The sequence below is a fragment of the Pseudophryne corroboree genome, chromosome 1 (assembly GCF_028390025.1).
Source record: "Pseudophryne corroboree isolate aPseCor3 chromosome 1, aPseCor3.hap2, whole genome shotgun sequence".
NCBI lineage: Eukaryota > Metazoa > Chordata > Amphibia > Anura > Myobatrachidae > Pseudophryne > Pseudophryne corroboree.
Window position 1 is genome coordinate 66,277,478 of NC_086444.1, and position 27,612 is coordinate 66,305,089.

At 46.9% G+C, this 27,612-nt stretch overlaps 1 protein-coding gene across 1 annotated transcript in view; it reads right to left on the reverse strand.

Moving 5' to 3' along the window:
* Positions 1-24,558: 24,558 nt before the first annotated feature.
* The window catches only part of LOC135055812 (acyl-coenzyme A amino acid N-acyltransferase 1-like), a 55,037-nt gene continuing 51,983 nt past the window's right edge, over positions 24,559-27,612 (reverse strand). The window contains exon 4 of the mRNA XM_063960281.1: positions 24,559-25,367. Within this exon, the coding sequence (XP_063816351.1) occupies positions 24,771-25,367 (597 nt within the window). The 3' untranslated portion in view covers positions 24,559-24,770. The remainder of the gene's footprint in view (positions 25,368-27,612) is intronic.

The window sequence follows — 27,612 nt, forward strand, 5'->3', positions numbered from 1 at the left end:
TTTTTCTAGCGAGAGGCTGAGTGCTTCCATCCTCATGTGAAGCTGAACCACTAGCCATGAACATAGGCCAGGGCCTCAGCCGTTCCTTGCCACTCCGTGTGGTAAATGGCATATTGGCAAGTTTACGCTTCTCCTCCGACAATTTTATTTTAGGTTTTGGAGTCCTTTTTTTACTGATATTTGGTGTTTTGGATTTGACATGCTCTGTACTATGACATTGGGCATCGGCCTTGGCAGACGACGTTGCTGGCATTTCATCGTCTCGGCCATGACTAGTGGCAGCAGCTTCAGCACGAGGTGGAAGTGGATCTTGATCTTTCCATAATTTTGGAACCTCAACATTTTTGTTCTCCATATTTTAATAGGCACAACTAAAAGGCACCTCAGGTAAACAATGGAGATGGATGGATTGGATACTAGTATACAATTATGGATGGGCTGCCGAGTGCCGACACAGAGGTAGCCACAGCCGTGAACTACCGCACTGTACTGTGTCTGCTGCTAATATATAGACTGGTTGATAAAGAGATAGTATACTCGTAACTAGTATGTATGTATAAAGAAAGAAAAAAAAACCACGGTTAGGTGGTATATACAATTATGGACGGGCTGCCGAGTGCCGACACAGAGGTAGCCACAGCCGTGAACTACCGCACTGTACTGTGTCTGCTGCTAATATAGACTGGTTGATAAAGAGATAGTATACTCGTAACTAGTATGTATGTATAAAGAAAGAAAAAAAAACCACGGTTAGGTGGTATATACAATTATGGACGGGCTGCCGAGTGCCGACACAGAGGTAGCCACAGCCATGAACTACCGCACTGTACTGTGTCTGCTGCTAATATATAGACTGGTTGATAAAGAGATAGTATACTCGTAACTAGTATGTATGTATAAAGAAAGAAAAAAAAACCACGGTTAGGTGGTATATACAATTATGGACGGGCTGCCGAGTGCCGACACAGAGGTAGCCACAGCCGTGAACTACCGCACTGTACTGTGTCTGCTGCTAATATATAGACTGGTTGATAAAGAGATAGTATACTCGTAACTAGTATGTATGTATAAAGAAAGAAAAAAAAACCACGGTTAGGTGGTATATACAATTATGGACGGGCTGCCGAGTGCCGACACAGAGGTAGCCACAGCCGTGAACTACCGCACTGTACTGTGTCTGCTGCTAATATATAGACTGGTTGATAAAGAGATAGTATACTCGTAACTAGTATGTATGTATAAAGAAAGAAAAAAAAACCACGGTTAGGTGGTATATACAATTATGGACGGGCTGCCGAGTGCCGACACAGAGGTAGCCACAGCCGTGAACTACCGCACTGTACTGTGTCTGCTGCTAATATATAGACTGGTTGATAAAGAGATAGTATACTCGTAACTAGTATGTATGTATAAAGAAAGAAAAATAAACCACGGTTAGGTGGTATATACAATTATGGACGGGCTGCCGAGTGCCGACACAGAGGTAGCCACAGCCGTGAACTACCGCACTGTACTGTGTCTGCTGCTAATATATAGACTGGTTGATAAAGAGATAGTATACTCGTAACTAGTATGTATGTATAAAGAAAGAAAAAAAAACCACGGTTAGGTGGTATATACAATTTATGGACGGGCTGCCGAGTGCCGACACAGAGGTAGCCACAGCCGTGAACTACCGCACTGTACTGTGTCTGCTGCTAATATAGACTGGTTGATAAAGAGATAGTATACTCGTAACTAGTATGACTATAAAGAAAGAAAAAAAAACCACGGTTAGGTGGTATATACAATTATGGACGGGCTGCCGAGTGCCGACACAGAGGTAGCCACAGCCGTGAACTACCGCACTGTACTGTGTCTGCTGCTAATATATAGACTGGTTGATAAAGAGATAGTATACTCGTAACTAGTATGTATGTATAAAGAAAGAAAAAAAAAACCACGGTTAGGTGGTATATACAATTATGGACGGGCTGCCGAGTGCCGACACAGAGGTAGCCACAGCCGTGAACTACCGCACTGTACTGTGTCTGCTGCTAATATAGACTGGTTGATAAAGAGATAGTATACTCGTAACTAGTATGTATGTATAAAGAAAGAAAAAAAAAACCACGGTTAGGTGGTATATACAATTATGGACGGGCTGCCGAGTGCCGACACAGAGGTAGCCACAGCCGTGAACTACCGCACTGTACTGTGTCTGCTGCTAATATATAGACTGGTTGATAAAGAGATAGTATACTCGTAACTAGTATGTATGTATAAAGAAAGAAAAAAAAACCACGGTTAGGTGGTATATACAATTATGGACGGGCTGCCGAGTGCCGACACAGAGGTAGCCACAGCCGTGAACTACCGCACTGTACTGTGTCTGCTGCTAATATATAGACTGGTTGATAAAGAGATAGTATACTCGTAACTAGTATGTATGTATAAAGAAAGAAAAAAAAACCACGGTTAGGTGGTATATACAATTATGGACGGGCTGCCGAGTGCCGACACAGAGGTAGCCACAGCCATGAACTACCGCACTGTACTGTGTCTGCTGCTAATATAGACTGGTTGATAAAGAGATAGTATACTCGTAACTAGTATGTATGTATAAAGAAAGAAAAAAAAAATCACGGTTAGGTGGTATATACAATTATGGACGGGCTGCCGAGTGCCGACACAGAGGTAGCCACAGCCGTGAACTACCGCACTGTACTGTGTCTGCTGCTAATATAGACTGGTTGATAAAGAGATAGTATACTCGTAACTAGTATGACTATAAAGAAAGAAAAAAAAACCACGGTTAGGTGGTATATACAATTATGGACGGGCTGCCGAGTGCCGACACAGAGGTAGCCACAGCCGTGAACTACCGCACTGTACTGTGTCTGCTGCTAATATAGACTGGTTGATAAAGAGATAGTATACTACTAATATTATATATACTGGTGGTCAGGTCACTGGTCACTAGTCACACTGGCAGTGGCACTCCTGCAGCAAAAGTGTGCACTGTTTAATTTTAATATAATATTATGTACTCCTGGCTCCTGCTATAACCTATAACTGGCACTGCAGTGCTCCCCAGTCTCCCCCACAATTATAAGCTGTGTGAGCTGAGCACAGTCAGATATATATATACATTGATGCAGCACACTGGGCTGAGCAGTGCACACAGATATGGTATGTGACTGAGTCACTGTGTGTATCGTTTTTTTCAGGCAGAGAACGGATATATTAAATAAAACAAACAACTGCACTGTCTGGTGGTCACTGTGGTCGTCAGTCACTAAACTCTGCACTCTCTTCTACAGTATCACAGCCTCAGGTCAATCTCTCTCTCTCTCTCTCAACCCTAATCTAAATGGAGAGGACGCCAGCCACGTCCTCTCCCTATCAATCTCAATGCACGTGTGAAAATGGCGGCGACGCGCGGCTCCTTATATAGAATCCGAGTCTCGCGAGAATCCGACAGCGTCATGATGACGTTCGGGCGCGCTCGGGTTAACCGAGCAAGGCGGGAGGATCCGAGTCTGCTCGGACCCGTGAAAAAACCATGAAGTTCGGGCGGGTTCGGATTCAGAGAAACCGAACCCGCTCATCTCTATTTTCAAGCCTTAGTACATCTGGCGAGATGCCGGCTTCACAGTATCACTTTACTACACCAGGGGTCAAACTTGGATCACAGCAATCAGATTACCGGCTACCCTCACCGGATCTAACCTTTTTTTCTTTCTTTTAATAAACAGTGATCGGACTGTTTGTCCATCAGGCACACATGGCTGATCACGTGTGACAGATCCCAGCTCAGCCTTCACTGCCAACAAGCAGAGAAGGCTATTCAGGAGTCTGGGAACGTGGAAAGCCTGGATAACGCTATCTGAAGATAGCGTTATTATCACTGGGATGCCTCTAGTATTGTTTTACAATTCTGTTTTAGTAATTCGGGCAGATCGCATTTCCCATTACAAGTATGGGAAATGCAATCTGGCTACTCAACAAATGCGAATTTAAGGGCTTTCGCATTAGTACATTCTGGTAAAATAATGTGAAAATGTGAAAGCACCCTTCCTCACATTGGCCCTCATTCCGAGTTGATCGCTCGCAAGGCGATTTTAGCAGAGTTACACACGCTAAGCCGCCGCCTACTGGGAGTGAATCTTCGCTTCTTAAAATTGCGACCGATGTATTCGCAATATTGCGATTACAAACTACTTAGCAGTTTCAGAGTAGATTCAGACTTACTCGGCATCTGCGATCAGTTCAGTGCTTGTCGTTCCTGGTTTGACGTCATAAACACACCCAGCGTTCGCCCAGACACTCCTCCGTTTCTCCGGCCACTCCTGCGTTTTTTCCGGAAACGGTAGCGTTTTTAACCACACGCCCCTGAAACGCCGTGTTTCCGCCCAGTAACACCCATTTCCTGTCAATCACATTACGATCGCCGGAGCGAAGAAAAAGCCGTGAGTAAAAATACTATCTTCATTGTTAAATTACTTGGCGCAGTCGCAGTGCGAATATTGCGCATGCGTACTAAGCGGAATTTCACTGCGATGCGATGAAATATACCGAGCGAACGACTCGGAATGAGGGCCATTATTTTAGTAAAAAATGTTTTGTATAAATATGCCCGTATATTGTAAGGGAAATATTAATAGGAAGCTTTACATATATAACCTGTAAAGGTGCCCAATTTATATCATCCCTCTGCGTGTTGCATGAAATATCTTGACGTGTTAAACGTTGTTCCACTATGATCATCTCTCTTTGTTCCATGTAACCACGTTGGAGAAAAGGAAAGGAGACTAAAACATTATATTTCTGAAATAAGGACAGAATTGTTCATTCCTTTATTATTGTATCTCACATTGCAGGCAGCTGTGTGTGCTGGATTTTAAATACATTAATTACTACAATTTGAAAACCTAAAGTCATGTGGGGCCTGATTCAGGTCTGGTCCCTATGCTGGAAAGGACACAGTATATATACATACATTCTGTACACCAGGCATTCCCAACCTCAGTCCTCAAGGCACATTAACAGTCCAGGTTTTAGTTATATCCATGCTTGAGCACAGGTGACTTATCTATTACCTCAGTTATTTTGATTTAACAATCTGTGCTGAAGCCTGGATATCACTAAAACCTGCACTGTTTAACTAGGTACACACTATACAATTATCTGCCAGATAATCTGCCAGATTTAGCTGGTTGGAATGAAAATCTGGTAATGGATGACAGCAAATGACAATCCACCATTTGCTCCCAAACACTGGGAAACTAACAAAACCTGTCGTTCATACAAATTGGTTAAACATAAACACAAATTTAACCAACTTGGATGAATGACTGTTTTTATCCATTTTGACGTTTTTGGGAGCAAATGGTGGATTGTCGTTTGCTCTCATATCCATTACCAGATTTTCATTCCAACCAGCTAAATCTGGCAGATGATCTGCCCGATAATTGTATAGTGTGTACCTATCTTTAGTGTACCTTGAGGGCCGAGGTTGGGAATGCCTGCAGTCAGAGCCGGCCATAGGCAAACTAGGCAATTGCCTAGGGCATTTGATATGCCTAGGGGCATCAGCAGCTTCTGCTGATTAAAATGATATGCGGTATGCCTATATTCTGTATGTAGCATTTCATATGCAGATACAGCCACAGTCTCACACAGTATATAGGCATGCTGCATATCATTTTAATCAGCAGAAGCAGCGTGTGTATCCTAGCCACATAGCAATGCAAATAAGATGCAGTTTCATTAAAAAAAGGTGCCCAACGTTAGCATTGAGGCAAGAATTATGAGGACACACCTGTATCCAAGCAGAGGCACAGTGTTAGCGGCAGTGTGAGTGCTGTGTGCATGTGATTTGGTTGGTTGTGTAGTAGTGTTCATAATATGTGTAAGGAGCATTATGTGTGTCATGTAAAAATGCATTAATAACGTGTAACATATGTGTAAGGGGCACTATGTGTGTCATTATGGGTATAGGGGCACTAATAATGTGCAGCAAATGTGTAGGGGCACAACGTGTGTCATTATGTGTATAAGGGCATTAATAATGTGCGGCATATGTGTAAGGGACAATATGTGTAAAAGGGCATTAATAAAGGTTGTCATAATGTGTAAGGCGCATTATGTTTATAAGGACATTAATAATGTGTCTGTCTCAAATGTGTAAGGGGCATTACGGTGCGGAATTATGTGTATAAATGCGTTACTAATGTGTGGCATTTGTTACGATCCTGATGCTCAGGACAGGGGAGATCTTATGCAGTGAGTCCAGAGCACCAGGACGTGATGCTGGGATAGGGAAATGGAATGGAAATAGCCCCTAGCACCCTACCTCCGTTGTCTTACCCGTGTTGTCAATTCACGCCTTAACGACTATGGTTTCTTGGGCCCACGGCAGCCGCGTTTGAAGGGCGGATTAGGTCTGCCCAACTCCGACGAAGGCCGACACCAACGAACTGAGGCTACCAAAGGAAATCTTTACAGGAACTAATAAAGAATCATTAGAGGAGATTAACTGCAGACCCAAGTGAACCCCCTCACAATTCACTTGGTCAGAGCGTTTCCCGGCTTATTCGGGCAACCACGTGCGATATGTCCCTTGCCACCACAATACAAACAAAGACCAGAATTTAACCTTCTGGTTCTTTCCTCTGGGGACAGCCGAGAGAGACCCATTTGCATGGGCTTCTCGACGTCCTCAGGGAAAGTATACACACATGGACTAGGCCTAAAAGTTGTTCCTCTTTCAGCCCTCCGCTCTTGGAGACGACGATCAATTTTAATAGCGAGCTCCATGAGTTTGTCTAGAGTCTCAGGAGCGGGGTACTGAAGGAGACTGTCTTTAATAACTTCAGACAAACCGAGGCGAAACTGACTGCGCAGGGCCGGGTCATTCCAGCCACAGTCGTTCGACCAACGGCGAAACTCGGTACAATACGCCTCTGCAGGATTTTTACCTTGCTTTAGGGCACGCATGTGGCTCTCAGCAGATGCTTCTCTATCTGGGTCGTCATATAAAAGGCCTAAGGACTTAAAAAAGGCGTCTACTGATAACAAGGCAGCATCATCCGCTCTTAGCCCAAAAGCCCAGGTCTGTGGACCACCTTGGAGTAAAGACATCACAATCCCGACCCGTTGAGACTCAGTACCAGAGGAACGGGGCCTTAAACGAAAATAAAGCTTACAAGCTTTCTTAAAATTAAAGAAATCTTTTCGGTTACCCGAAAAACGGTCAGGTAAATGCATTTTTGGTTCTGGAACCATACTCTGGGAGGCTCGCAAAAGATCTTCCTGCGATCTCACCCGAAGAGTAAGGTCCTGAACCATCTGAGTTAATTCCTGAATCTGGTTGACCAAAAGCTGACTGGGATTTGGCCCTAAAACTGCCGGATTCATGAGGCCGAATTTCTAGGCCCACCAATACAAAGGAAAAAGAATTATACCCCTTTTTGTGGGCCGGTGATAATGTTACGATCCTGATGCTCAGGACAGGGGAGATCTTATGCAGTGAGTCCAGAGCACCAGGACGTGATGCTGGGATAGGGAAATGGAATGGAAATAGCCCCTAGCACCCTACCTCCGTTGTCTTACCCGTGTTGTCAATTCACGCCTGAACGACTATGGTTTCTTGGGCCCACGGCAGCCGCGTTTGAAGGGCGGATTAGGTCTGCCCAACTCCGATGCCCCCAGGTCTTAAAGAGAGACAAAGCGTGAACTGAGACAGGGTAATAACAAGGGGACCTCTAACTGAAACAACCAAGCTAGGGGCTACTAACTACCTGAAAACTAAACGTATGTGCGGTACGCCGCCAAAGGAAAAGAACTACAAAGGATACCACTGTCCACTCCCCCACACGGCACCGCCGAGTTCCGGGGAGGACAGTGAAAGCGGAAACCTCCGCAAAAGCACCAACTCAAAGAAACGCAAATACTAAGCGGCCAAGGCCGCAACACACGGCAGAAGCCGCTACTCACGAAACCGGGCGACATCCCCAGATGACAGTAACAGGTTCACAAGGACCAGAAGGATTCCCAGGACCGGCTTCAGAACTTCAGAATACAAAAGGGCAGGGAGCAGGATCGACCAGATGCAGCTGAACAGGAACAAACTTCTACAAGGCAGGAACAGCATACAGGAAGCCATCACCGGCGTTTGTGTGAGACACTGAGGAGGCATATAACAGGGAACCCTCCAATGGCAGTACAGAGCCTAATTGATAAATGTCGTGCAGCTGCCTTGCTGCACGACCAGGGGATAACAGGTGAGTAATCTTATGGCAACGGGGAACGCGGTCCACCTGTGGCGTCCCCGTTGCCATGGACCCGGCGGCCCTGCATGCACGGCGTCCTAGCGTTGCCAGGGACCCGGCGGCTATCGCGCGCACGGCGTCCCGGCGTTGCTAGGCGCCGTGCGGACGCAGGGAGAGAGAGGTGCGGCGGCCGTGACCACTGCTCTGTCAGGGCACGGCCGAACACCGCCGCGCCTAACAGCATTATGTGTACAAGGTGCTCTACTATGTGGCATTGCATATAGAAAGAGCACTACTGTGTCGTCTAATGTGAATAAAGAGCAATAGGGTGTGGTGTAATGTGAATAAGGAGCAATTCAGTGTGATGTAATGTGAATAAGGGGCTCTACTGTGAGGAGTAACGTTTATAAGGTAAAGTGATACTACTGTGGAATGTAATGTGAATTATGGACACTATCGCATGATCAAATGTGAATAAAGTTGCAGTACTGTGTGGCGTAATTTGAATTGGGGTTACTATTGTGTGGCCATGCCCCTTGCCAGCAAAAACACACCCCTTTTTGGGCTGTGCGCCAAATGTGCGAACTGTTCCTATTTAAAATATAGGGGGTACAAATACCAAAATAAGGACTGCTATGGGTGAGGGGTGATGGAGCTGGGAAAGAGGTAGAAGGTCAGAGGCGGAACCAGCGGTGGTGCTAGGGGGCACCAGCCAAAATCTTGCCTAGGGCATCATATTGGTTAGGGCCGGCTCTGCCTGCAGTACACTGTGCGTGCACAGGACCCATATTGAGCATGTGATCCTGGATCCTCGCTGGCAAAGTGGCTCCAGACGTCACGCGATTGATAGTCTACAGCCATTTGGGGGCGGGGAGAGGACGGCGGTGGGCTCTGTTTCCCAAATATGTCACCTCCGTTTTGTGGGAGTGCCGTTGCCAGGGTCTTGGTCTTCAGACAGAGATTTCCTGGCCTCAGCAACGGAGCTACAACGGCCCTTCTGCATAACCTGGGGGTTACTCTGCCGACCAATGGTGTTGCAGAGTGACCCAATGCTGCATCCTCGGACTCAGCACTGGCTCACACATGCGTGCAGGAGACGTCTACTTATACCAGACGCCTCCTGCTGCATTAGGAGCTGATTCAGCCCGCCACACAATCCCAAATTGGTTGCAATTGGCCAATGTTTTTGAGACTGCGCATGTGCTGGAGCCGCAGTGCGCATGAGCAGCGATTGTGCTGCGCCACTGGTCGCAGTTCCTGGGCGCCGCCGCCTGTTCGACATTCCATAACCATTTACTATTTCCATCATCTTGACAAGTTCCTTATGTGCGTCAGCCCATGCACAATGAGAGATGGTGACGAACACACAATTAGCATTAGTCATTATTATTATCTTTCATTTGAACGGCACCACAGGTATTCCATAACATGTTCATAAGGATGGAACATACATCAGGATTACACAGCTTCAAGGTGAACAATTTAGACTTTCACAGACAAGTTCACAACTTAAAATAATTACATACAGTATATTAGTGATGTGCACCGGACATTTTTCGGGTTTTGTGTTTTGGTTTTAGATTCGGACGCGTTTTGGCAAAACCTCCCTGAAAATTTTTTGTCGGATTCGGGTGTGTTTTGGATTCGGGTGTTTTTTTACAAAAAACCCTTAAAAACAGCTTAAATCATAGAATTTGGGGTTCATTTTGATCCCATAGTATTATTAACCTCAATAACCATAATTTCCACTCCTTTCCGGTCTATTCTGAACACCTCACACTATTATTTTTAGTCCTAAAATTTGCACCGAGGTCGCTGGATGACTAAGCTAAGCGACCCAAGTGGCCGGCACATACACCTGTCCCATCTAGGAGTGGCACTGCAGTGTCAGACAGGATGGCACTTAACAAAATTGTCCCCAAACAGCACATGATGCAAAGAAAAAAGAGGTGCACCAAGGTCGCTGGATGGTTAAGCTAAGCGACCCAAGTGGCCGACACAAACAACTGGCCCATCTAGGAGTGGCATTGCAGTGTCAGACAGGATGGCACTTCAAAAAATAGTCCCCAAACAGCACATGATGCAAAGAAAAATGAAAGAGAAAAGAGGTGCAAGATGGAATTGTCCTTGGGCCCTCCCACCCACCCTTATATTGTATAAACAGGACATGCACACTTTAACAAACCCATCATTTCAGCGACAGGATCTGCCACACGACTGTGACTGAAATGACTGGTTGGCTTGGGCCCCACCAAAAAAGAAGCAATCAATCTCTCCTTGCACAAACTGGCTCTACAGAGGCAAGATGTCCACCTCCTCCTCATCCTTCGATTCCTCACCCCTTTCACTGTGTACATCCCCCTCCTCACAGATTATTAATTCGTCCCCACTGGAATCCACCATCTCAGGTCCCTGTGTACTTTCTGGAGGCAATTGCTGGTGAATGTATCCACGGAGGAATTGATTATAAATCATTTTGATGAACATCATCTTCTCCACATTTTCTGGAAGTAACCTCGTACGCCGATTGCTGACAAGGTGAGCGGCTGCACTAAACACTCTTTCGGAGTACACACTGGAGGGGGGGCAACTTAGGTAAAATAAAGCCAGTTTGTGCAAGGGTCTCCAAATTGCCTCTTTTTCCTGCCAGTATACATACATACGTGCCTACTTGGAATCGGTCACTCATATAATCCTCCACCATTCTTTCAATGGTGACAGAATCAAATGCAGTGACAGTAGACGACATGTCAGTAATCGTTGGCAGGTCCTTCAGTCCGGACCAGATGTCAGCACTTGCTCCAGACTGCCCTGCATAACCGTCAGCGGGTGGGCTCGGAATTCTTAGCCTTTTCCTCGCAGCCCCAATTGCGGGAGAATGTGAAGGAGGAGATGTTGACGATCACGTTCCGCTTGACTTGACAATTTTCTCACCAGCAGGTCTTTGAACTTCTGCAGACTTGTGTCTTCCGGAAAGAGAGATCCAACGTAGGTTTTAAATCTAGGATCGAGCACGGTGGCCAAAATGTAGTGCTCTGATTTCAACAGATTGACCACCCGTGAATCCTGGTTAAGCGAATTAAGGGCTCCATCCACAAGTCCCACATGCCTAGCAGAATCGCTCTGTTTTAGCTCCTCCTTCAATCTCTCCAGCTTCTTCTGCAAAAGCCTGATGAGGGGAATGACCTGACTCAGGCTGGCAGTGTCTGAACTGACTTCACGTGTGGCAAGTTCAAAGGGTTGCAGAACCTTGCACAACATTGAAATCATTCTCCACTGCGCTTGAGTCAGGTGCATTCCCCCTCCTTTGCCTATATCGTAGGTAGCTGTATAGGCTTGAATGGCCTTTTGCTGCTCCTCCATCCTCTGAAGCATATAGAGGGTTGAATTCCACCTCGTTACCACCTCTTGCTTCAGATGATGGCGGGGCAGGTTCAGGAGTGTTTGCTGGTGCTCCAGTCTTCGGCACGCAGTGGCTGAATTCCGAAAGTGGCCCGCAATTCTTCGGCCCACTGACAGCATCTCTTGCACGCCCCTGTCGTTTTTTAAATAATTCTGCACCACCAAATTCAATGTATGTGCAAAACATGGGACGTGCTGGAATTTGCCCACATGTAATGCACGCACAATATTGGTGGCGTTGTCCGATGTCACAAATCCCCAGGAGAGTCCAATTGGGGTAAGCCATTCTGCGATGATGTTCCTCAGTTTTCGTAAGAGGTTGTCAGCTGTGTGCCTCTTATGGAAAGCGGTGATACAAAGCGTAGCCTGCCTAGGAATGAGTTGGCGTTTGCGAGATGCTGCTACTGGTGACACCGCTGCTGTTCTTGCTGTGGGAGGCAATACATCTACCCAGTGGGCTGTCACAGTCATATAGTCCTTAGTCTGCCCTGCTCCACTTGTCCACATGTCCGTGGTTAAGTGGACATTGGGTACAACTGCATTTTTTAGGACACTGGTGACTCTTTTTCTGAGGTCTGTGTACATTCTCGGTATCGCCTGCCTAGAAAATGGAACCTAGATGGTATTTGGTACCGGGGACACAGTACCTCAAGCAAATCTCTAGTTTCCTGTGAATTAACGGTGGATACCGGAAACACGTTTCTCACCACCCAGGCTGCCAAGGCCTGAACTATCCGCTTTGCAGCAGGATGACTGCTGAGATATTTAATCTTCCTCGCAAAGGACTGTTGGACAGTCAATTGCTTACTGGAAGTAGTACAAGTGGTCTTCCGACTTCCCCTCTGGGATGACGATCGACTCCCAGCAGCAACAACAGCAGCGCCAGCAGCAGTAGGCGTTACACTCAAGGATGCATCAGAGGAATCCCAGGCAGGAGAGGACTCGTCAGACTTAACAGTGACATGGCCTGCAGGACTATTGGCTTTCCTGTCTAAGGAGGAAATTGACACTGAGGGAGTTGGTGGTGTGGAGCTTGGTTACAAGAGGAAGGGATTTAGTTGTCAGTGGGCTGCTTCCGCTGTCACCCAAAGTTTTTGAACTTGTCAATGACTTCTGATGAATATGCTCCAGGTGACGTATAAGGGAGGATGTTTCGAGGTGGTTAACGTCATTACCCCTACTTATTACAGCTTGACAAAGGCAACACACGGGCTTGACACCAGTTGTCCGCATTTCTGTTGAAATAATTCCACACCGAAGAGGTGATTTTTTTTTTGTAATTTGACCAGGCATGTCAATGGCCATATTCGTCCCACGGACAACAGGTGTCTCCCCGGGTGCCTGACTTAAACAAACCACCTCACCATCTGAATCCTCCTTGTCGATTTCCTCCTCAGCGCCAGCAGCACCCATATCCTCATCCTGGTGTACTTCAACAGTGACATCTTCAATTTGACTATCTGGAACTGGACTGCGGGTGCTCCTTCCAGCACTTGCAGGGGGCGTGCAAAACTGCAAATGGTGGAAGGCGCCACCTCTTCCCGTCCAGTGTTGGGAAGGTCAGGCATCGCAACCGACACAATTGGACTCTCCTTGGGGATTTGTGATTTAGAAGAACGCACAGTTCTTTGCTGTGCTTTTGCCAGCTTAAGTCTTTTCATTTTTCTAGTGGGAGGATGAGTGCTTCCATCCTCATGTGAAGCTGACCCACTAGTCATGAGGAACATAGGAGAGGGCCTCAGCCGTTCCTTGCCACTCCGTGTCGTAAATGGCATATTGACAAGTTTACGCTTCTCCTCAGACGCTTTTAATTTAGATTTTTGGGTCATTTTACTGAACTTTTGTTTTTTTGATTTTACATTCTCTCTACTATGACATTGGGCATCGGTCTTGAAAGAAAACCGTTGATGGCATTTAATCGTCTCGGCCATGACTAGTGGCAGCAGCTTCAGCACGAGGTGGAAGTGGATCTTGATCTTTCCCTATTTTACCCTCCACATTTTTGTTCTCCATTTTTTAATGTGTGGAATTATATGCCAGTAATATAACAATAGCAATGGCCTACTGTACCGTACTGCTATATATTATATACTGGTGGTCAGCAAAATTATGCACTGTCCTCCTACTATATATACTGCGCAAAACTTAAATGCACCACAGGTATGGATGGATAGTATACTTGACGACACAGAGGTAGGTAGAGCAGTGGCCTACTGTACCGTACTGCTATATATTATATACTGGTTATCAGCAGAATTATGCACTGTCCTCCTACTACTGCGCACAACAACTAAAATGCACCACAGGTATGGATGGATAGTATACTTGACGACACAGAGGTAGGTAGAGCAGTGGACTACTCTACCGTACTGCTATATATTATATACTGGTGGTCAGCAAAATTATGCACTGTCCTCCTACTATATATACTGCGCATAACTTAAATGCACCACAGGTATGGATGGATAGTATACTTGATGACACAGAGGTAGGTAGAGCAGTGGCCTACTGTACCGTACCGCTATATATTATATACTGGTGGTCAGCAGAATTATGCACTGTCCTCCTACTACTGCGCACAACAACTAAAATGCACCACAGGTATGGATGGATAGTATACTTGACGACACCGAGGTAGGTAGAGCAGTGGCCTACTGTACCGTACTGCTATATATTATATACTGGTGGTCAGCAAAATTATGCACTGTCCTCCTACTATATATACTGCGCAAAACTTAAATGCACCACAGGTATGGATGGATAGTATACTTGACGACACAGAGGTAGGTAGAGCTGTGGCCTACTGTACCGTACTGCTATATATTATATACTGGTGGTCCGCAAAATTATGCACTGTCCTCCTACTACTGCACACAACAACTAAAATGCACCACAGGTATGGATGGATAGTATACTTGACGACACAGAGGTAGGTAGAGCAGTGGACTACTCTACCGTACTGATATAATACTGGTGGTCACTGGTCAGCAAAACTCTGCACTGTCCTCCTACTATATAATACTGGTGGTCCCCAGTCCCCACAATAAAGCACACTGAGCACAGATATTTGCAGCACACTGAGCACAGATATGGAGCGTTTTTCAGGCAGAGAACGTAGATATTTGCAGCACACTGAGCACAGATATTTGCAGCACACTGAGCACAGATATTTGCAAGCACACTGAACACAACTGAGAGAACACTGCACGTCCTCTCCCTTTCATCTCCAATGCACGAGTGAAAATGGCGGCGACGCGCGGCTCCTTATATAGAATACGAATCTCGCGAGAATACGACAGCGGGATGATGACGTTTGGGCGCACTCGGGTTAACCGAGCAAGGCGGGAAGATTCGAATCTGCCTCGGAACCGTGTAAAATGGGTGAAGTTCGGGTGGGTTCGGATTCTGAGGAACCGAACCCGCTCATCACTACAGTATATACATAATTATCTAATTACAACCTGCAATTATATATGAGAAAACAAATGGAGAGAGGAGAGATGTCTAGCCAAAGGGCTATTTCACACTACCCGGTTTACACCGGATGGCGGCTTTTTGCCATCCGGCAGGGTCTTTCACACACAACGGCTTTGAGCCGTGTGTAATGCTGTGCGCATGCGCAGCAGCAGCGGCTAAAAGTTGTGTGTGAAAGCTCCCCTTCACACACGGTTCTCTACCTACAAAGACGGCACGGCCTCGGCCCGGCAGCCGGACCTTCCAGTGGATATTTCCGGCTGCAACCCGGCAGCCATGCCGGGGCCGTGCCGTGTGAATTGACACATTGCTCTGAATGTGTCTCAGCAGCATGACCCGCCCCACGCATGGTCCGGCCACGCCTGCGTTGGCCGGACCGCACCCCCAACATGGCGGCCAAACGCCCCCTCCCGCCTCTACCTGTCAATCAGGCAGAGGCGATCGCAAGGAAACGATGGCCTTCAGCCGGCACATGCGGCCTTCGGCCGGCGCAATACCAACCCGATCGCTGCGCTGCGATAAACTGCAGCGAGCGATCGAGTCGGAATGACCCCCTATATCTGCTTCATGCAACAGAAAATGCTTTTCCAACGCATACCAATCTATTTACAACAAATGCTTGGACACAGAGCATCACCCATAGACTATTCTGAAAAATGATGTTTCTGCTGTGGGGTACACTGGGCTCTACAAGGAATGGATAATGGGGTGTAGAGTAGGATCATGATCCGAGGCACCAACAGGCTCAAAGCTTTGACTGTTCCCAGAATGCATAGCGCCGCCTCCTATATCACCCCGCCTCCCTGCACATGATCTCAGTTTTGTAGTTGGTGCTGCAGTAGCAGGCACTTAACAGGGGGGCTGCTCCAGGCAGCCCTAAGAAAAGCTTTTTTATGAGGAAAAAAGTGAAGACTTCAAGGGCAGCAGCAGTGTTACATGTCAGTGGACATTCATGGCTGCAGCTCCGGCTCTCCCCAGCGGCGCTGTACACTCCCGAGCCCTGGTTGCCGGGTAACTACAGCAGGAGGCTCCGGTTTTCTTCTTTTCAGGCACACACGATGGGGGCTCTCCGGGATCGCATGGCCGCGCTTCAGGAGGTGGTAAGTGGGTCCCGCTTGCGGGACCCGGTCTTTATCGCGATCCGGCGTGGTCAGTGTGAGGTGGGCCGCATGCGCTGGCGGTGGACACTGTGGCAGTACAGGCGATCCCACTAGATCACCAGGGCATGGGACAGGTCAGGTTTTCTCTATAAACCGTTTTATTAGAGCCCGCAGTACCCGGTGGTTTTGCCAGCAGGGGGATAGAGCTTGGACCTGAAGCCCCTCCCCTAGCCCCAGGGCACCATTTTCTGCAAATGTTCCTGCCCTGGAGCTGCATATCTGTCTCTCCCTCACTCCCTGGCAGTGTCTGCGGCACCATTATCCCTCAGCTCACTGTTCCTGGGAATGCTTGGGCAAATCCTCCTATGTAAAGCCGCCTGGTTGTCAGTGCTGTGACTTTACAAGACACTTAAGTATTCTACCTGCCTTTTTAGTCAGCGTTAGTAAGAAAGAGAGTGCATTTAGTCAGGGGTTTATAGTACAATTACCCTGTGATATACATCCAGTTTCTTACTGTGTAGTGTTATATCTATTGACTATATAGCTGTGTAAGCTAGTCCAGTGCAGTATTATTGTTAGTAATAACCTCTGCATTGTACAAACTGTGACTATTTGTGTGTGCATTGATAGCTGAGTGGTGTCCATCTCGTGTCTTTCACTCAACTTGCTATCCCTATATTCTATAACCTGAGGGGGCTTGGTGCGTCAGGTGTTATTTAATATAGGATTTTCACAAAGATATACTGTATTACGTATTTTTCTCTGTGATTTAGTCACCATATCTCTCCTTTATCTCTGCTGGTGCTGACTACACTGTGCAGGGGTTTGGGTTTAGGGATATAATGCTGCTAATAATTGTACTGTGTTACCTCATACTGCAAGTTATATCATGTCTGCTTCTGAGGGTAACGGTTCTGGGGCTGAACACACTGCCGGTGTTGCTGAAGCCGCAGATACCTATGAGGAGAATATAGCAGCTTTGGGCTCTGGTTCTGGGGGCTCTTTGCCCCCCAGTGGAACGGTGGCAACGGGGGCAAATAATGACCCGCCGTGGGCCGCTCTTTCCACGCTTCTGTATACGCTAGTTCATAAACTAACACCCCCTATGGGACCCCCAATGCCGGTGCAACCGTTTGTGGTCCCTGCAGCTAACCCGCCGTGGGCGGACGATTTATCTGCTCACATAAAGAAGTTGAACCAGTCCCTGACTACTAAAAAGTCTGACCGTCGCTCACCTACGTCCAAGGGGTCCTCTAAGCGAGCGCTTGTCTCCACTGCTGTCACTGACACCTCGTCGGATGAAGACGGCACTTACACTGACCCTACAGGTTCTGACTCAGATACGGCTGATGGGGAGGGTGGTTCACATGTGGATGTTCCTGATCTTTTGGAGGCTATTAAGTTAATTTTACAGATTACGGATGATCCCGAGCCATTCCTCCTAAGAAACCAGATAGGTTCAAGCGTCAGAAGGTGATTAAAAAAGTTTTACCTCACTCTGACCACCTAATTGATATACGTCAGGAACCCTGGGAAAACCCGGGTACGAAGTTTGTGCCTCAAAGATGCTGGCTCGCTATCCCCTCGCGCCGGAGCTGTCTAAGAATTGGGAAACGCCTCCTCCAGTGGACTCACATGTGGCTAGGATGGTGGTTTCCTCAGCTCTACCAGTCACCACCGTCACGTCTCTAAAAGAGCCTACGGATAAACGTGTGGAGGGTTGTCTGAAAGCGATTTACACCCTCACGGGTGCTGCACAAAGGCCCACTATTGCAACTACTTGGGCTGCAGAGGCCATTGAAGCATGGGCCTTGGAGTTGGATGCTGAAATCCCCTCTGACCATGCTAGACAATGTTTGTCTTATATTGTCACAGCTTCTCGTTATATTAAAAAGAGGCAGCTTCTGATGCCGGTATCCTGTCAGCCAAGGCCTCTACTACGTCAGTCCTGGCTCGACGGATATTGTGGCTGAGATCCTGGTCTGTGGATCTGGACTCTAGAAAAATCCTGGAGGTACTCCCTTTTAAGGGAGATATTCTGTTTGGTGAGGATTTAAATAAGATAGTGGCTGACTTGGCTACTGCCAAAACTGCCTGTCTGCCAAGTAGTGCTCCTTCTGTGTCGAAGGCTAAAGGTACTTCCTTTCGCCCCTTTCGTCCTTCAGGTAAAGCAAAAGGTCAGGCATACCACAAGCAGGCCCGCACTTCCAAACCTGGTAAGCCTAAGCCCAAAAGAGCCTCGGCGGCCTGTCAGCCAACTTCTAAGACAGATAAGCCTGCCGCATGACGAGGCGGGCCTCCCTCTGGGGGATCCCAGGGTGGGGGGCCGGCTTCTAGGGTATACCCAGGAATGGTTGAAACCACTTCAGATGTCTGGGTACGGGAAGTCGTCACGCGAGGTTACGCCATAGCCTTCAAAAACCGACCCCCTCATCGAATTTGCCAGACAGATGTTCCGTTGGACAAGACAAAGGCAAACACTCTACATTCGGTGGTACAGACCCTCCTGGATACAGGAGTCGTAGTACAGGTGCCTCTTGCGCAGAGGGGCCGGGGGTACTATTCTCCGCTGTTTCTAGTCCCGAAACCGAATGGGTCCTCCCGGCCCATTCTCAACCTCAAGGCATTGAACAGGTTTGTGAAGGTTTCCAGGTTCCGGATGGAAACCCTTTGCTCTATAGTTCTGGCCTTGGAACCTGGGGACTTCATGGTCTCCCTGGATATACAGGATGCTTACCTGCATATTCCTATAGCAGTGTCTCATCAGCAATACCTGAGATTTGCGATTGGCAACTGCCATTACCAGTTTCAGGCGTTACCTTTTGGTTTAACAACGGCTCCGCGAGTCTTTACAAAAGTCATGGCGGTGATGACGGTGGTACTCCGCCGTCAAGGGGTCAGGATACTGACGTATTTGCACGACTTGTTAATCCTGGCAAATTCCCCAGAACTTCTCCTGCGTCATCTAGATGTGACGGTCCGGTTTCTGCAAGCCCACGGGTGGCTCATCAACTGGAAGAAGTCATCCCTGATCCCTGCTCAGAGCATGGTGCATCTGGGAGCACTATTGGACACTCACAACCAGCGGTTGTTCCTGTCTCAGGAGAAAGTCCTGAAACTTCAGGACAGGATTAGTTGCTTCCTATCTCATCCGCAACTGTCGATACATTTGGCTATGAAGGTGCTGGGCCTCATGGTGTCAGCACTCGACATGGTGGAGTACGCTCAATTTCACTCTCGCCCTCTCCAGAGGCTGATTCTTGCCAAATGGGACGGCCTGCCTCACCGGATCAGGTCTCAAATGATCTCATTGACTCCGGAGGTCCGTCTGTCGCTGCTCTGGTGTCTCCGGGACCATCAACTGTGCAGGGGCTGTCCGTTCTGGATATCCGACTGGGTCCTGTTGACGACAGATGCCAGTCTAAGAGGTTGGGGCGCGGTGCTGGAGCAACACTCCCTTCAGGGGCGGTGGACCAAGGAGGAGTCCCTCCTCTCGATCAATATTCTGGAGTTGCGGGAGGCCTTCAATGCCTTGAACCTAGCCCAGCATTTAATTCAGAACCGTCCTGTTCAAGTACAGTCGGACAACGCCACCACAGTGGCTTACATAAATCATCAAGGCAGCACTCGAAGCTGCCTAGCAATGAAGGAAGTCTCACGGATTCTACAGTGGGCAGAACGCCATCTACCGGCCATATCGGCAATATTCATTCCGGGAGTCCTGAATTGGGAAGCGGACTTTCTTAGTCATCAGGACGTGCATGCCGGCGAGTGGGGCCTCCATCCAAAGTGTTTCAACTCCTAGTGGAAAGGTCGGGCCTTCCAGACGTAGATCTGATGGCGTCTTGACACAATCACAAGGTTCCGGTCTTCGGAGCAAGGACAAGGGATACTCGAGCAGCATTTCTGGATGCGCTGCCGGTACCGTGGAGGTTTCGGCTGCCATACGTGTTCCCTCCTGTGTGACTCCTGCCCAGGGTAATTCGTAAGTTCAAGCAAGAAAAAGGAATTCTTCTTCTCATAGCTCCAGCATGGCCCAGACGACACTGGTTCTCAGACCTGAAAGGCCTATCGACAGAGCGTCCAATTCTACTTCCACAACGCCCAGACCTCCTCGTTCAGGGCCCCTGTGTCTACCAGTACCTAGCCCGGCTGTCTTTGACGACGTGGCTCTTGAAGCTTCCGTCTTAAGGGCTAAAGGGTTTTCTGAGGCGGTCATTCAAACTATGTTGTGGGCCCGGAAACCGGCTTCGGCTCGGATTTACTATAGGGTCTGGCATTCTTACTTTGTTTGGTGCGCATCTAAAGATTATGACGCTTCCAAGTTCAGTATAGCCAAGTTGTTGGCTTTTCTTCAGCAGGGCCTGGACGTAGGCCTGCGTCTGGCCTCCCTCAAGGTTCAAATATCTGCCTTGTCGGTGTGGTTTCAGAGAAAAATTGCGACCTTACCTGATGTGCATACCTTTACTCAGGGCGTGTTGCGTATCCAACCTCCCTATGTCCCGTCTGTGTCTCCTTGGGACTTGTCGGTGGTTTTGGAGGCGTTACAAGAGTCTCCGTTTGAACCTCTTGGTTCAGCTGATCTTAAGTGGCTTTCCCTTAAGGTGGTGTTTCTGCTGGCTATTGCTTCAGCTAGAAGAGTGTCGGATTTGGGTGCCTTGTCCTGTAGTTCCCCATATCTGATATTTCACCGTGACCGGGCGGTTCTTAGGACTCGTCCCGGCTATCTACCTAAGGTGGTTTCTTCGTTCCACCTTAATCAGGAGATTGTAGTTCCGGCACTTGTTTCTCCTGATCTGTCTCCCAAAAAGCTGTCTTTGGATGTGGTACGGGCTCTCTGTATCTATGTGAAGAGAACTGCTCCTATTAGGAAATCTGATTCTCTTTTTGTTGTGTTTGGGTTTCACAAACGGGGCTGGCCTGCTCACAAGTAAACTCTAGCCAGATGGATTAGAATGGTGATTGCACATGCTTATGTGAAGGCTGGTCTCTCTGCTCCTGATCACATTAAGGCCCATTCTACTCGGTCTGTTGGACCTTCTTGGGCGGCCCAACGTGGTGTAACCCTTGAACAATTGTGCAAGGCGGCTATATGGTCCTCTGTGAACACGTTCATAAGGTTCTATGCCTTCGATACTGCCGCTTCCCAGGATGCTTCCTTTGGACGCCGGGTTCTTGTGCCCGCTACAGTGCGTCCCCTCCCATAAGGAACTGCTTTAGGACATCCCCATTGTCCATTCCTTGTGGAGCCCAGTGTACCCCGCAGCAGAAAATGAGTTTTATAGTAAGAACTTACGTTTGTTAAAACTCTTTCTTCGAGGTACACTGGGCTCCACAAGGCGCCCACCCTGACGCACTTAGCTTCTTTGGGTTGGTATGGCATTAGCCGCTGACACGTCTCCTGTCGTGAGAATGCGGTGTTGTGGCTACTAACCGTTGTCGTCTCTTTTCCTGCTACTGCATTGGACTGGTTGACTAAAAACTGAGATCCTGTGCAGGGAGGCGGGGTGATATAGGAGGCGGCGCTATGCATTCTGGGAACAGTCAAAGCTTTGAGCCTGTTGGTGCCTTGGATCAAGATCCTACTCTACACCCCATTGTCCATTTCTTGTGCCGCCCAGTGTACCTCGCAGAAAGAGTTTTAACAAAGGTAAGTTCTTACCAAAAAACTCGTTATTTGTAAGATACCTGTATTCAGGGATTGCAGATCCCATTGATCAAGCTCAGCAATCTGTAGTCTCAGTGGTTGTCAATGGTCCCTTACACCCAATCTATACCGGGTGTGGTATAGTTTGTCAACATTCATATACTGTATAGCTTTCTGGCTATCTGTAAAGGAGTAGGCCTACTAACCCCCTTCATCAGGCCTAGATAACCTGTGGCTCTCCAACTGTTGGGAAACGACACATCCCAGCGTACCCTGACACAGTTTTAGCTTTCCCGAGTAGCAAAATTGTGGCAGGGCATGCTGGAACTTGTAGTTTCATAACAGCTGGAGAGCCACAGGTTTACCAGGCCTGCCCTACATCTTACCACGCAGTGGCATATCTATAATGGATGCAGTGTACATGGGCCCCTGGGGTCCCCACACCGCACACAGTGCACCCATTTTTTCAATACTTACCTCTCAGGAGTCCACCGCCAGCGGCAGCATCTCACCACAAATCTCCGGGTAAATGGCGCATTTTCCGGGAGTTTTGAGCATGCACAGTAAGGAAATCTCTGGGAAAATGGCCACAACGCCATTTTCCTGGAGATCTGTGTATGCGCAATCGAGTCTGTGCTCCACTAGTGTTCAAACTCTATTGTGCTGCTGAGTGCCGGCTACAGAGGAGCGGGCCTGGACGGGGAAGGATGGACACAGGCCTCCTACTCTGTTAATATGCCCCTGTTACCACGTGTGTGTAGGGTGTGGCTACAGACCCCACAGACAGCTCAAGTACCCATTTCTCATTGTCAGTGCCAGGCGTTACATGCATTATAGGAGCTTGCCACTGTGCAGCCAGACCCAGGGCCCGACACTCCTCCCTCTAGTGGGCTATGACTATTCCTAATTTTCATACTGTAGGTTACTGAAAAGGCAGCATGTGGCAAAATTTATTTGCTAATGATAATCTCACGATTTATACTAGTTTTATAATTTTTCCAACTTCACCATCTTATTATTTATTCAAAACATCCTTATGTTATTACTAGAATTACCTCAGTGTTGTATTTATAGTTTCTTATACTGACTACTGATACACAACCCACAAGCCTTTTTCTGCAACCTGCAGGAAGCAGGACAGATGGGGGAGATGTACTAAGCAGTGATAAAAGTGGAGAAGTAAGCTAGTGGAGAAGTTGCCCATAGCAACCAATCAGCATTTACGTAACATTTATAAGTTGCATATTATAAAAGTATACAGAGCAGCTGATTGGTTGCCATGGGCAACTTCTCCACTGGCTCACTGCTTAGTACAGGTCACCCACAGGCCGGAACAGAAACACAAAAACAATATTTATGTCCCATCATCCTAAATTCCCCTGTATATATATGTCCTGTCCCACATCTTGCCATGGCTCTGGGACTCTGTGACACCAATAACTCTTGCAGCCACAATAAGCTGTGGTCATTCATCAGTGAGGTCTGGCAGGTCTCTGCTTATTGCCAGACTGGCACTGTTTTGCGGATCTTCGTATCTCCCGGGAAGTTTCACTTAACCACAGGACAGGAAAGTAAGGGTCATACTCACTCACGTGGACTCTTTTTAACAATATTGATAGGTATGGCATAACTGTTTCTGTAGTGCACCATGGGGGGGGGGGGGGGTGGAAGCCCCGAAATTTACATGGGCTAATAGGAAACCACCCTATATATTAATACAGGTTGAGTCTCCCATATCCAAAGTTCTGAAATACAGCTTATTCCGAAAAACTTACTTTTTTTTTAGCACAATTGAGATAGTGACACTTTGTTTTCTGATGGTTCAATGCACAAAATGATTGCAAATATTGTAGAAAATGACATTCAGGCTGTGTGTATATGAAACATGAATGCATTTGTGTTAAGACTTGGGTCCTTGTGTGTTGGGTGATGCTGGGTTGGGTTGGAGCTCAGAGTGGGGGTACTGATGCTGACACTTTCCCCCTGAACTGTATTGTACTTGCTGATCTTGCATGTTATCCTCATAAGCAGGCTTGGACTGGCCCACAGGGGTATAGGGGAAACCACCGGTGGGCCCCACTGCCTGGGGGCCCACCTCCTGCTCTAAGGATCAGGTTCCAGACTGTGCACTTGAATTATACATCATAATTTGTTACCTTATACTGGGCTATGGTGTATTTTCTACAGTGCATTGCTGTTATTAATCTGTTATTAATCTGGTCCATTATCATGCATGCGGCAGCTGAATTTACTGTATATATTTATGAAGGGGCCCAGATGTTGCACTCTCTAATGATTAGTCAAATCAATGAGGTGGCAGGCCACACCCCCTCTGTGAACTTACCACACCCCTAAACATGGGCCCCTACCACTGCATTCCCCGGTGGGCCCTACATGCCACAGTCCGACACTGCTCATATGGCATTCTGGGAACACCACGTGATCTCAGTGTTCTCAGATGACTCTTGGGCAGAGGAGAGCACGTCAGCTCTGCACATGCTTGGAACTAAGTAATGCTGGAGCTTGGCTTAAATAATTAGTTCTATACCTGTGCAGAAGTAGTCAAGTAATGCCTTACTTAGCACCTGAAGTAATGTCAAGTTTTACTGAAGTGATTAGTTCTTAGCATGTGTAGACCTAATCGCACATTCTTAGATCACATAGGTAGGAGACTTTAGGATAGCTTTAGAATGATTTATTTACTGTACAGTATATGAGATATTTGAGGGTCATCGGGTCCCTTCAAAGCAATAAATGCATAAAATAATCTTCAAAATCTTATTTGTGACCTTCAGCCTGGTCCAGGCAGTGACGGTCGTTGCACATTGGACTAGTTAGCGTTCTCCACCATTTTTTTTGGGCAGCAGGTTTCAATTGCTGATATTAAATCCATCACAATTTATTCCGGCGAGAGTTCGGTGTATTTCTGCGCAGAAAGTCCTGGATCTCTCTCCAGCTGTCTTCCTGCGCTCTGCAGTGAGGCAGGAGCTCCCCACCCCACATCAAGGGAAGTGGGAAGAAAGGAGATTGTGACACTGCACAAAAGGGGGAGCCTGGTGGCTCTATGAGATGCCCAGCCCCGGGGTAACACTGCATGTACACATCCTTCTTGCCATACTTTTGAGCCCTGGCTAATGCTTCCTTAGCAAAAAACAAACTGTCATAGTTCTGGTCTTTGTCTCCTACCAGGAAGAGGATGGGACCTCTGGCTTTCTCAAGAGGAAATATGGAGTCCTGGTGCTCTGGCTTTCTTGGGTCTTCCAAAGCATTACTAAGTTTGAGAGCCCCAATGTCTGTGACCAGACCGGCTTCTGCTTGGTAGGGAATCCCATTCAGGAGCAGATCACCATAGCTAAGACTGTTGCCATTTACAGCATTGGTTCCATTGATACAGACTGACGCACAAACTTGGGGCAAATAACAGGCCATTGCCAGAGCCATCTCGGCTCCTTTGCATATACCAATCACTCCCACTCCAGCTGCAGACACCTGAAAGACAAAGCATGGTGAGATGGTTTCATGCTCCAACACATGTATGATCGAACATCAGAATGACACTGACAGGACATTAGAGTGCTAGTTCACCTATATCCAATGGTTTCTAATAGTGCTCCTGATTATTAAAGCCTATGAAAGATGAACAATACTCCAGTGCTCATATCAACATATTAAAACACTCCATGTCTACAGATATTTTTCATTAGTCCAAAAAACAAGCGTGTCACACACCCGGAACTCCTTCCAAGTGCGGTTGTCATGAGGTTGATGCTTTTTTTGAGGCTGTATAGTAAGTCTAAGAACACAGAATTCAGAACTAGAAATTAGGATTTAAATTTCAAGAAAAACTTCAGCGATTACAGTTACAAAAAGGATTACAAGAGTATATGATTATTTCAAAAGTACACACAGATTTCAGACAATTTCAGAGAAAATAGTAAAAAGGATAAAACAAACTCAGAATCCTCATTACGTAAGTTGAGAATTCTTGTTGTGAAGGAGTCATTACACTCTCCTCAGGTAATGCACACTGGATTCAGCTAGTCAGTCAGACTTACCTCTTGTCCCGTTACTTGGCCCCCACCCTAGATTTTTAACCCTTTCAAAACTAGAATTTATTGTTTGTGCTTAGGTATCTGAAGGTCCTTTGTGTGCCTATCCCCAGGATTTTCCTGGTCAAACAAACAGGGTCCCCCTTAATTACTTGCTTCATTCTGTTTGAAGCCTAAAATGTAGGACTTGTCCAAATTGGGCAATTTATAGTCTTAGTAAAAAAAAAAAAAAGAAGAAAAAAATGAGAGATTCCCTGGCCAAGTGCCATCTTGAGCAATTTCTATCACCTCCTTCAAAAGAATTTGAAACCTGCATGGATGGCCAGGACACAGTACCAGTCACGCAGGCCCCTCTGCTGCCTAGAGTACATATACATTTCCTTTTACAATCCAAATCTCTCCTGCCTCAGTTCATTTACCTGGATTTAATTAAAGGCTTATAATTTGTCAAATAGTATGAAATATTTTTTTTTTTCATAGAGAATATACATTGATACAACATACAATTTGAATTTTTTTTTTCGGTGTGGGGGGAATCAGATAATGTGATGGATCACGACAAAGAGCAATAGTACAAAAGTAAGCACCATAACTGTGCAACATCGGTATGCTTGCACCTGCTTTGTGATTCATCTGCATCAACCTTAAAAAAATAATGAACTACTCCTCTTGCCCTTACTCTTGCAACCCCTGTGTCTTATAGGTTGGACACAGAAGGCTGTTTTTTGACATTTATGTACCCATCAGTTCTCCATTCTAATCCCTTTTGCTTTTGTGTGTCCTTTTCCATATTCCTGACTGAAAGTTAATAGAAAATAATAATAATAATAATAATATTAATGATAAATGACTCATTCAAATAGGATTAGTCTTTGTACTATGCCTCTATTAGAGCAGGTTGCACCAGCAGATCTGCATTTAAAACTTTAGTAGGTGCAGAGCAAAGATCAAATTAGTTGGCTTCAATAGCCATTTGCAATAAAAGTAATTTTCAACTGTTATGTTTCTATTGTGTGAATCCTATATATGTTAGATGAGGCTGCTGTTTGACCCCATGGCTGGACCCTATGGATCACAACTGCTATGGTTTTCCCTAAAAATGTTCTGTGCTTTTATTACCTTGTGAGTCTTATCATATTTATATAGTTTTTGGCACCCCCCCCCTCCGCATATTTAAAACGGGGTTGCGGCGCACAATGAAAATATAGAGGCATAGCTTCTTGGGGAAGGGGCTTGGCCGCAAAATAATACCAGTTCATATTACGCTGCACAGTAGTCTCCATTATTCAAATAATACTGCACAGTATCGCCACTTACACACTTTACACCAGGTAGAGCCCCTGTCACACATTACACCAGATAGCGCTCCATTTTACACATTACTCCAGGTAGAGCCCCTATCACACATTACGTCAGGCAGAGAACCCTTTTACACATTGAGAGGGAGAAAGAAAAGAAAGAAAGGGAGAGAGAAAGAAAGAGGGAGAAAGAAAGAAAGAGGGGTCGGAGGGGGAGAGATAGAGAAAGAGGGGTGGGAGGGGGAGAGAGGGGTGTGGGAAGACACACATACTCATATATGAGACATACCATTAGCTTGCAGGTGGGTGGCTCCCTGGTACATCAACAGGCCTGGGCTTTATGCGCCATTTAGAAATGATCGGCTACCGCAGCACGTCACCAGCCGG